At 39.3% G+C, this 12,177-nt stretch overlaps 1 protein-coding gene across 1 annotated transcript in view; it reads right to left on the bottom strand.

Annotated features, from left to right (window-relative positions):
• Nucleotides 1-12,177, bottom strand: part of PARP12 (poly(ADP-ribose) polymerase family member 12) — a 38,238-nt gene that overhangs the window by 19,766 nt on the left and 6,295 nt on the right. The window contains exons 3-5 of the mRNA XM_016205061.2: nucleotides 10,490-10,766; nucleotides 8,612-8,713; nucleotides 4,376-4,499 (exon numbers count right to left, since the gene is read on the bottom strand). Coding sequence (XP_016060547.2) covers nucleotides 4,376-4,499; nucleotides 8,612-8,713; nucleotides 10,490-10,766 — 503 coding nt within the window. The remainder of the gene's footprint in view (nucleotides 1-4,375; nucleotides 4,500-8,611; nucleotides 8,714-10,489; nucleotides 10,767-12,177) is intronic.

The raw sequence follows: 12,177 nt of genomic DNA, 5'->3' as shown, positions 1-12,177 counted from the left end.
AGAAACTATTGTTTTATCTACTTGACATATGGGGAAACTGAGATACAGGGAGGTTAAATAATTTGCCCAAATTCATACAAGTAGTAAATAAGTTTGACTGTAATTACCTCAGAATCCAACTGTTCAAGTTTCTTTCATAGTTTGAGGGAATGATCAAAAGTATAAATTAGCTTAAACTGTTAAAGTTTGCTAAGTTAAAGAACCTGTTTAGATTTCTAGAGTAACTAGTAAAAGAACAGATATGCAGTACATACTAGTAGATAAGAAAAAAAATCAAATGAGGAAAAAAATCTAAAAGAAGACCAAAAACAGAAAGGAAATATAAAAAAAGCAGGTCAAATAGCAAAAACTCAAGATGGACAATAAAAATTAATTCAAATGTGTAAGTAATCACAATAAATGTAAGTAAACTAACTTCTAATTAAAAGACAAAGATTGTCAAACTGAAAAAATAAGTTCTATGATGTTTACAGGAAATATATCTAAAATATCAGGAAGAAAAAGCTTGAAAGTAAAAGAATAGTAAACAGCAACTAAAAGCAGCTGGCATAGTTATACCAGTATCAAACAAAACAAATCTAAAGCAAAAATCATTACTAGAAATAAAAAGCATTCATGTTACATTGCTAACAGACTCAAGATAAAAATGTTAAACTTGTATATGCTTTACAACACTTCACTACGTGAAACAAAAATTGATGGAATTAGAATGAAAAACTGACAAATTTATAGTGTTAACATACCTCTGTGGGTAACTGATTAAAGCAGCAAAGAAATCAATAAGGATATAGAAGACTTAAACCCCATAATTAATATACTTCATCTAAACTGCATCCAAAAAAACTTTTAGCACAACAGAACTTTTACTAAAACTGACCATGTACTACACTCATAAAGCAAGTCACAACAAAATTCAAAGAATTTGTTACTATATGCTCTATAATTTCTGACCACAATGCAAATCATGTGAAATTACACAAACAAATTTTAAAATACACTTAGAAATAAACCATGGGTCACCTAATATATGAGATCAAAAAAGGATAAAAGTAGCCTGGCCGGTGTGCCTCAGTGGTTGAGCATCAATCCATGAACCAAGCGGTCCCTGGTTTGATTCCCAGTTAGAGCACATGCCTGGGTTGTGGGCTCCATCCCCAGTAGGGGGCATGCAGGAGGCAGTTGATAGATGTTTCTCTCACATCTATGTTTCTATTTCTCTATCCCTCTTACTTCCTCTCTCTCTAAAATCAATAAAAAAAAATTTTTAAAGGACAAAAGTTACTTCTTCTAAAAAAGAAAAATATTAGTAAAATTAATAAATCTCTGCAAGATTGATCAAGAAAAAGAAGAGGGAAAAAAATATTAGAAATGTAAAAGGGCCCTGGCCAGAGTGGCTCAGTTGGTTGGAGTGTTGTCCTGTACACCAAAAGGTGGTTGGTTAGATTCCCCATAAGGGCACATCCCCAGGTTGCAGGTTCGATCTCCAGTCAGGGTGTGTGTGGGAGGCAACCAATCGATGTTTCTCTATCACATCGATGTTTATCTCCCCCCTTCCTCTCTCTAAAATCAATTTAAAATAAAAAAGAAATGTAAAATGGACAAAACTAAAAATGCCATAGACACAAGCAACCTTATGACAACTAGGACAATTAGTTTGAAAATAAATAAAATGAACAAACTCCTGGAAATAAACTTACCAAAACTGACTCACAGAAAAACAGAAAACCTAATTGGACCTATAACAATTATCAGAAATTCAAGTCTTCCCACAAATTAAATATTAATTAGGCTTAGACATTCTTATGATTAATCAAGAAAAAAAAAGAATTCTAATTTTATATAAATTTTTTTCAGAGAACAGAAAAGGAACCATCCTAATCTCATTTTTAGAAGGCTAGAAATTTCTTAAGATAAAAAATGTGTGGCTCAGTGGTTGAGCACCAACCTAGGATCCAGGAGATCATGTTCAATTCCCGGCCAGGGCACATGCCCAGGTTGCGGGCTTGATCCCCAGTAGAGGGGCGTGCAGGAGGCAGCCTATTGGTGACTTTCTCTCATCACTGATGTTTCTATCTCTCCCTCTCCTTTCCCTTCCTCTCTCTGAAATCAATAAAGATATATTTAAAAAAAAAAAAAAAAGATGTCAATTCTCCCCAAACTGACAGTAGTCAATGCAATTTCAATTTTAAAAAGTCATAACAGGATTTTTTTGTGGAAACCAAAGAGTAAGTTTTCAAGTTTCTAAGCAAAAGACCAAGAAGAATCAAGACAATATGAAGAAAAACAAGGTGGGAATTTGCCTCACCAGATGCAACTAATAAAAGCACTACCAGGTAAGACAGTGTGATATTGATACAAACAGACCAATTAAATGAAGAGGCCAGACACGAACTTGGGTGTATATTTGCTAACTTGGCACCTGACGCAGGCAGCATTGAAAATTGGTGGAGAAGAGATGGCCTACTTTTAAAATGTAATATTTGGCAACTGAGTGTGAAAATAAACTATAAAATGTGTTAACATTTTGCCAAATTTGGCTGTTTTAATTGGTTTAAAAATAAATTAACTTCTGGAAATGGCTAATGGTGAATGTACAATGTGAATGTACTTAATGCCACTGAAGTGTACACTTAAAAATAGTTAAAGTGGTACATTTTATGTTATGTATATTTTACCACAATTTTAAAATCTTTAAATAAAATACATTTTCAACAAGTGGGCTTTGGCAAAACTGGTAATTCATCTGCATAAAAATGAAACTGAACCCATACTTCATACATACAGGGAGAAATTAAATACAATCCTTAAGACTTTTTAAGGAAAATCTCTTTATGGTCTTGGGATAAGGAAGGATTTCTTATGATACAAAAAGTATAAAACAGTAAAGAAAAAATGGAAAACTACTTCTCTTCATTAAAAGATAACCTGAAAAGAAGAGTATATTTTCAACACACATTTAATAACCAGAAACTTTAAAAATTCCTAAAACTAAAGTAATAAAAACACAACACAACCTCCTCCCCCAACCCTGCCAAAATAGACAAGCTACTAGGACAGACATTTTACAGCAGAGGAAGTACAAATGGCCAAAAAACATATGGGGAGACACTTCACCCCATAGGATATGCAGACAAAGATACCAGTTATACCCCTAGACTGGGAAAAGTTCAGATGGCAGACAATAAACAAACTTTAGGGAGACGTGTCACTAGAGACTAATGGAGGTGGAAAGTGGCACAATCCCTTTGAAAAACAATTTGGCATCACCTGGCAAAGCTGAAGATGGACCCAGCCTACCTCCAGCAGTTTCATGCCTAAACACCTGCCCTGAGGAAGTATGTGCATATGTGAACCAGGAGACAAGACTACTTGGATGAGTCTCGAGAACAGAGTGCTGAGAGACTCCAGACACAACAGTCCAGTGTACGGTTCCACTTAGCTGTAGGTCAAGAACAGGCAAGGCTAACCTACAGTGATACACATCAGAACAGCAGTGGCTGATGGGGGTGGGCACTTACTGAAAGGAGACAAGAAGGAACTTGCTGGGGTGATGAAAATGATCTATACCTAGATCAGTGTTGGCTACACAAGTGTATGATTTATCAAGCTCACTGAACTACACACTTAATATCTGTGCACTTCACAGTGTAAATTTTGCCTCAGAATAGAATAGAGTGAGAGATGGGTGGTTTGTGAGCCATTTAATCCTCCTAAGGGGAGTAATTTGTTTCACGTACTTTGCAGTAGCAATTTGCACATAATTATACTCTAAGCACAAATATATTCTATCCACTCAAAAAGTAGGCTCAAATTCTCTTCTTGGCAACACATTTTAGCAAGTTCAATCCAAGACATGATAAGTACTTGAAAATAAAGCTACCCAGGACTTCCCCATTTACTCTGAATTGACTAAGTGAAAATACTGGGACACACTTAGAAAAATAAGAAAGTTAAAGGCTGGATAAAAAGCAGTTCAGCCATATGACTACACAGGCAAAAGCTAAAATTTCACAAATGACTGCCTCTTGCTTCTCTGCACTAATCAGTGAGGATATATATAAGTGATCAGTCCCAACAGCAAATAATTCAGAACTCACTTGTTGCCACCACCTTCTTCCCCCACAGCTTCTCCCTCAGAGGAGAGGAAGGTGGGAAAACAGAGGCACCAAACCTCCAGTATGAACATTAACTTCCAATTCTCAGCAGAGCTTCCACCTCCAGACCAGTCTGCTTACTATGTGTGTGTGTGAGAGTGTGTGTGTGTGAGTGGGTGTGTGTGTGAAGGCCATCAAAACTAAAACCTGCTGTGTCTAAACTTCCCACACCACACACAAAATCCCAGGCACAAAGCAGACACAGTGACGTTATTTCCTACCTTTTTTTATTAGGGTTGCTATATGCCTCTTCAATAAGCTCCATTTTGTCCAAATCCTTCCATTTGCCTCCATCCAAGAATTGCCAGCGATACGGCAAATGGAAATGAACTTTATAGCACTTATCTAAAATAAAAATATAAAGAAGACATTTTGACATTAGATAGCATGACCTAGACCCATGGTTCTCAATGAGTGTGGTGTTGCATGCTGACCTGGAAACATTTTGGAAATTTGTAGAGAAGTCTTTCTTTAGGATAGTCATATCTAAATAGTTAGATCTATAAATACTATGTATTTTATCATATAGATTTTCCTTTTTATGTCTCCCTGTTTAACAGGGCATTATACTGATTTTTCAAATGATATACATTGGCAGGTTACATTATATATGAATTTCATCTCATGATAGTAAAGAAGCAGATCATGAGAAGGTCAAAGGCTCCATCCCAGCAGGTGGAAGTCTGACTACGCATTGCTATTTATGTGGCAGGTAGATGGTAGTGGTCAGGCCAAAAAATGGAGCCATCTTTATCTCTACCATCCCAATCCCAGGCATGTTTGATCACAAATGGGTCAGAAGCCTGGTTCTAGGATACATTGATCTTTCTGGCTGCAAATATACTCACCTCTCCTCAACATACCCTCACACCCCTGAAGGTCCACCCCTGCAGATATACACATAATGAATGGCCCAGGTCTATGGGTTTCAGCCAACTGCTCCCTTTATGCCTTCCCTGTACTCCCCAGGGCCTCTCGCTCCTAGCACTTCCAACAAAAGATCAGATTTACTGAAGAATTCCTAAAAATGTGAAACAGACAGAAACTGATAGAGAAAAAGGAGAGCAAAAAACATATGCAAAGTATGCAGAAGAGAGCTACCACAGAAGTGGGAGAGGTTTGGGGGCTTCACAAACTCAAAGTTCAATGCAACAAGAAGCAAGGAAGATACCCAGGCAATAGCAATGGGAGTAACTGGGACCCATCAGAGCAGACATTCCCTCAGTGCCTTGCCTGTGCTCAGCAACCTTGCTATTTGTCCCATGAAACTTGTGAATGTAGATGTAAGGGCTGCAGAGAGAGAAGCCTATGAGTCACTGAAGTCCCCAGTCCTAGGATATATGCTAGCAGCCCACCCACCAAGCAAGACATTGCCTTTTATCAATTAAGCCTGGCATCAGCACCCACCACAGGCACAGAGATTCTGAGTATCAACATGAGCAGACAGCCAAGAGTCACCCAGTACAAAAGAAAAAAATTATACAGCCACTCAGCTAACTCACACAGAAGAATCAGTACCTAAGGAAATAATTATTAGAGAAAACAGATCAAGAGTAATAGATCTAAACATAAAAGCTAAACCTATAAAACTGTTAGAAAAAAACATAGGAGAAACATTTTTTGAGGGCTTGGAATAAATAAAGACTTTAAGGTACAAAAAACACAAACCATTAAAAAATATTACAATGGTTATCAATATTAAAGCTTATATTCTTCAAAAGATACCACAAAGAAAATGAACATGAAAGGCACAGACTGGAAGAATGTATTTTCAATACCTATATCTGACAAAGACTTGTATAAATACTCAAAACTCTTGAAACTCAACACCACCACACACAAAATCACAAAAATCACAAAGTCACAAAAGACCACATATTGTATGACTCCATTTTTATGAACTATTTAGGCAAATCTATAGAGCTAGAATATAAATCTGTAGTTGCCAGGAGCTGGAGGGGAGGGGAGAATAGGAGTGACTTCTACAGGATTTCTTTGGAAGTGAGAAATGTTTTAATATTGACTGTGGTAATGGTTGCACAGTTCTTTGACTATATTCAAAACTACTGCCCTGCTGGAGTTGCTCAGTGGTTAGTGTCGGCGAGGGCACCAAAGGGTCTCAGGACTGATTCCCAGTCAAGGGCATGTACCTGGGTTGCAAGTTTGACCCCTGGCCCCCACTGGGGTACATGTGGGAGGCAACCAATCGATGTCTCTCTCACATCGGTCCTCTCCCTCCCTCCCTCTCTCTCTCTTCCCCCCCTTCCACTCTCTCTAAAAATCAATGGAAAAATATCCTTGGGTGAAGATTAACAACAACTATTAAATAGGTGAATTGTATGGTATGTGAATTATACTCAATATCTCAATAAAGCTAATAAAAAATAGGCAAAAGATTTAATAGATACTTCATAGAAGACATACAAATGGTCAATAAGCACATGAAAGTAAATGTTAAATATCATTAATCATCAGAAAATGCAAGTTAGGACTATAATGAGCTATCACTACTCATTTATTAGAATGGCTAACATTTAAATGGCTGACGATAACAAGTGTTGACAAGGATACAGAACAACTGGAATGCTCATACATTGCTGGTGGGAAAGTAAAATAGTATATCCACTTTGGAAGGCAGCTTGGCTCTTTTTTTATAAAGTTAAACACACATTTATCACATGATCCAGTAATTACACTTCTAGGTCTTTACCAAAGAAAAGTGGAACCATATAGCCACATAAAAATTTATACATGAAGATTTATAGAAGCTTTATTTGTAAAAATCCAAAAACTGGAAGCCCAAATGTTCATCAACACCTGAATGGATAAACAAATTGTAGTCAATCCATACAATGGAACACTATGGATATTCCAGCACGACCAAACCTCAAAAACATGCTCAGTGAGAGAAGATGGTATAGGAGAATACATGTTATATGATTATATTTATAAGAAATTCTAGAAAAGATAAATATAACCTACAGCAACAAAAAGTAGATCAGGGATTTCCTGGGGTCACAAAATTGGGGGTGGTGAGGATTAATTGTACAGGGACATAAGAGAAATTTTTGGAATGAGGGAACTGTTCCATATCTAGATTATAGTCATGGCTACATGGGCATACCTATCTACCAAAACTCAGAGTGTACACTGGAAATGGGTTTATTTTATTGTGTGTAAATGAGATCTTAGTGTTGATTTTTAAAATATACATGTATATGTATATATGGCACATATTCTTTGACTTAGCATTCCACTTCCAGAAATCTGTCTATGGAAATACACATGTGTAATTAGATGCTCAATGAAACACTCCTCTGAATACTATACTATTGTTTTTAAAAACAAGGCGGACTTGCCCTAGCCAGTTTGACTCAGTGGTTAGAGCGTCAGCTTGAAGACTAAAGGGTCCCGGGTTCGATTCCCACCAAGGGCATGTACCTCGGTTGCAGGTTCGATCCCCTGCCCTGGTTGAGGTGTGCATGGGAGGCAACCAATGGATGTGTCTCTCTCACATCAATGTTTCTCTCTCTCTCTCCTCCCCTCCCCCCTTCCACTCTCTCTGAAAAGCAATGGAAAAAATATCCTCGGGTGAGGATAAAAAACAAACAAGGTGGACTTATGTGTACTAACTAACATGGAAAAAACCTCCAAGACACAATGTTAAGTAAAGGAAGCAGGTTAAATAATGTGCCACAGGTTCCCATCCCTTGAAAAATATGTAAAACAAATATCATGACCATATGGCATGTGCTTAACTTTGCAGAAGGCTGAAGGAGGACTTCAGACTTTACTCCGTATTGTTAGACTCTTTTACAAAGTGAAAGTATTCATGAATTGCTTGGGTAATTTTTGACTGAAAACGAAATAAGTTGTGGTGGTTTTTAAGAGAAGTCACGAGTTTGAGAAGGAATCATTCAGCCAAAGCCCAGGACAGCAGTAAGAAGAAAACAAAGGTTTAGTAAAAATATAAATACACATATAGATACAATCATTGCTACTTCTGATAAAAGAGGAACTATGGAGACAAAACCACAACTTAAACAATTACTCGTCCCTGAAAAGTAAGCACAGGTCTCTCCTCCTCAGAAAGGCCTCCCCAGTTTCTAAGGCATCTCTAAGTCTACGACCGCCCTTTATGAAGGACACTTATCTTTGTTCCCACTAGATTAGGCATCTGTGTCTTGTGCACATCTGTGATCGTATGCTACACTGACCAAGGGTTAACTCGCTGCATGAACCAAACAGTTATGGCCCCCCAAATCACCTACAATTTGATTTTTAGAAACTCAATTCCTACCATCCCCAACACCCCAAAAAATTGCTTCAGAACTCGTTTGACCGAATGCCACACCAGCTCGTGATTAAGAAGACCCGACCCTCTCTGGACAGGGGAAGGGACTATGAAAAGCAGTTATCCCACCCACATGTGGATGAAGGGGTTTCCTGTGACTTACCTTGAAAGCTACAACTTTTCCGGATATGGTACAAGCAGATCTGATCACTCTCCTCTTGGTTAGTAGTTGTTGAGGACACAGAACCTGAACTGTCTTTTTTTTCTACAAAGAAACACCACAAAGATGTATTAGCTATTGGACTTAATTCTAATAGCAAATACCTGTTAATGAACTATTAGAATTGGGAACCAATACCAAGGAAAAAGCAATAAATGGAAGGCCTACCTCTCAAAATAAAACCTCAATTAATTTTAGGTTAATTATAACAATTTTAATATAAAAAGGACATGTGAGTGATTTCAAAGTTTACCTTTACTAGTAGTGCTACAATGAGCCTTTACCTAACAATTACAGTTAATACTTCTCACCTATCACCATATAAGCAAGCATATAGCAAATCATCTTTACTTAGTATCATCTGTCATCTTGTTATTCATCTTACCTTTTCTTTTTATGTGCCCCTCAGACATCCACAGGATGGGCCTCAAAACCTACACCTGTGGGACCATAGAGGTCACCTCCCTCTGTCCCCAAGGGCAGGTATCTTTCCCTCCCTTGCTAACAAGGCCATAACCCAACTGAACTCTTCAAATCTATTTAAAGCAAAACCAGTCTACTTCTAAGCTTCCTACTACTGAAAAAAAAAAATTAACCTAATCAAAGAAAATGTGAAGAAAAAACACATATGGTGCCCGGCCGGCGTGGATCAGCGGTTGAGCATCCACCTATGATCCAGGAGATCAAGGTTCCATTGCTGGACAGGGCACATGCCCAGGCTGCAGGCTCGATCCCCAATGAGGGCCGTGCAGGACTCTCTGATCAATGACTCTCTCTCGTCATTGATGTTTCTATCTCTCTAGCCCTCTCCCTTCCTCTCTCTGAAATCAATAAAAATACATTTTTAAAAAAACACACACAAAAAAAACAAACACAGATGGCAAGGATAATTGTTAAATATAAAAATCAGGTAAGATTAGCGTGGTAAGTTTGCCTCTGGCAGTCCTGACACCTGATATTTTAGGAAGGGTCCATCAAAAATCCCAGGTATTTGACTGTGCATTCCTGGAGAGAGCCATGTCTCTTAGTCACCAAGACATACTCAGGGCCCAGGACAGTATCTAGCACATGGCAAGCATTAAAATTTGTTGAATAAAACAATGGATAACCAGAATGGCCAGCCAACAGCCAATATTGCGAAACACAAGGGACGCCAATGTTTCATAAACTCCATGTGGGACCACGTTCTTCATTTCCCACACAACAGGTACTCAAGAAATGCTTATTACATAAACAATCTCTGCTCAGAATTCCTCCACTAAGCCTGACATTCCTTTTTAAAAAACAATTATTATCCTAGCATGCTCATTCATTCAATAAAAGCCTGAGTGTCTACTGTGGGCCAGGCACACTGTCCAGGTGCCAAAGATGAGCAGTGAACAAAGTAAATTTACAATGACTAAAAAAATGCCGTTTATTCATCTCAGGAAGAGACCAATATTACTCTACGCTTTGGTCACTCATTTTTAAAACAATCAAAAGAGAATGCAATGCAAAGGATGTCCCTAGAGTTGTGCAGCATGGCATTCTTAACTTTGAGGTTCCTCATTAAAAGGCAAGCCCTCCAGGGGACAGAGGGACAACTACACAGAGAAGCAGTCTCCCACCTCAGTGTAGATCGGGAATTCATTCATTGTCACAACTGGCATTTTTGTAGAATGTCTTGCTTGTTCACGGCCATGATTTAAACTCATCTTCATAACCCCCACTAGCTAGAAAGGGATCACTAACAGCATTTTACTAAAAGCACCGACTTATCCAAAGTCACACATTTCATTTAATGTCCAGCTAGAATCCAGGGGCCCCAGCCCAAGGCCTTACCAGAAGTCCCCTGTGGGCCCGGGGCAGAGCTCCTATTCTTGATGTCATGAGCATTTCTATAAATGGAAGACAGCCTGCTCACCAGGTCTGAGCTCATGCCAAACTTCTGCAGTTTTTCCAGATTCTCAGAATTAGAGAGATTATGGGATCTCTTACAGCCTGTGCCAAACTTGCATTCACCCTGTAAAAAATACTGGCAGACATGGAGTTTGACACATTGCTTCCTAAAGGAACAAGAGCCATGGAGTCCATCTCCTTTGTTGTAGTGGAGGCAGATCTGTTGACAGAGAAAGGAGAAGACAGCAGTTTAGGAAGGCCTCACATTACACTACCTTCCTACTGACCAGTCCACTGGTTAGAAGAGGTTCCTCTAAAGGCCTAGCCACTGCTGTGACTCCATCATCAACACAGGTCACACAAAATGGAGAATATCCCTCACTCTAGATGGATGACTGTTAACATATGCCCTTGGCTGAAATGGAAACTGTAGCAGACTTCTCAGAACAAGCCCCTCCACTGGGAAAAGCCAAAGAACTTCAAACTGATCAGAGCTATTCCTCACAGGAGACATTTTAATGTAAATTGCGTAACAGCTCCTAACAACCCTTACACATTCCACCTACACCCTTCCCCCTGATTCACCAACTCTCCCCTACTCATGCTCCAGTTTCTCCCAACTCTTTTTTTCTACAACTCAGGGTCAAAGAGGCTCTGAAGGTTTAAAGCAACTTAGGAGAAGGCCAAATACAGCCCTTTATTTCTCAAGGGAGCAAACAGACTCAGAGAAGTTAATGGGATTGCCCTAGGTCACATAGCAATCTGTCACATACAATGGCTGTTGAAATGGGTTGTTGGCAAACCTGAGACTTGAACTTGAATCAACAGCTCCTTCTCTACATTCTGAATTCTTGGAGATGGAAACAGGCCAGAGATCACTAAGGACCCAGACACTCAATTCACAGGCATTACACTGAGCAAAATTTAGCAGGTACCCCACTCTAGGGATGGAAGCCCCAAAGGGAAAGGCCAGAGAGGGCTGAGCCCTAACCTCCCTCTGTGTCTGCCACTTACAAGCTACCTGACCTTGGGCAAGCCACGCACCAGTACTGAGATTCAGTTTTCAATTCCCTAAAATGGGAATAATCCCACCTACATTGCTGGGTTATTGTGAGGATTAAATGAGAAATAAAAGGAGTGGCTAATACAATGCATGGAACACAGTGTGTGCTCCATTTATGGTGATGGCCCCCAACTAGTCATTGGATAATAAAGTCTAGCCTGAAAACAGAAATCTTGGCAGAAATGCTGCACTGAGTCCACATTTATGGTCTCAGCTCCCATTTGTTTGGCACTGTGTTCTGAACACCCAAGCACACAAAGGCTACACACTCCAGACTAGTCATCGTCTGATTCGTTTTTCACACTTCTGACAAGATGATCACTCTAAAACGTAAATGCCCACTCTGCAAACCTCCCCCACAACTTCCCTGTGAAAGAGAAGGCTGCACGGATGAGCCTCTGCCCACCCATTTCTTTTTCTCTCCTCTCCAACCCTGACCTACATGTTGTCTACTGACCATGCCAAATTCCCTCCTCTCTGTCTCCCTCTTCCCCAGACCTTCATCTTTCAATCATCCTTCAGCTCCCAGAGCAGGTACCATCTACTCTAGGACACCCTCCCCAGCACC

This window comes from Miniopterus natalensis, chromosome 10, assembly GCF_054644295.1.
Source record: "Miniopterus natalensis isolate mMinNat1 chromosome 10, mMinNat1.hap1, whole genome shotgun sequence".
Taxonomy (NCBI): domain Eukaryota; kingdom Metazoa; phylum Chordata; class Mammalia; order Chiroptera; family Miniopteridae; genus Miniopterus; species Miniopterus natalensis.
Note: the sequence above shows the minus strand (reverse complement) of the source record. Positions and strands in the feature narration are given on the sequence as shown.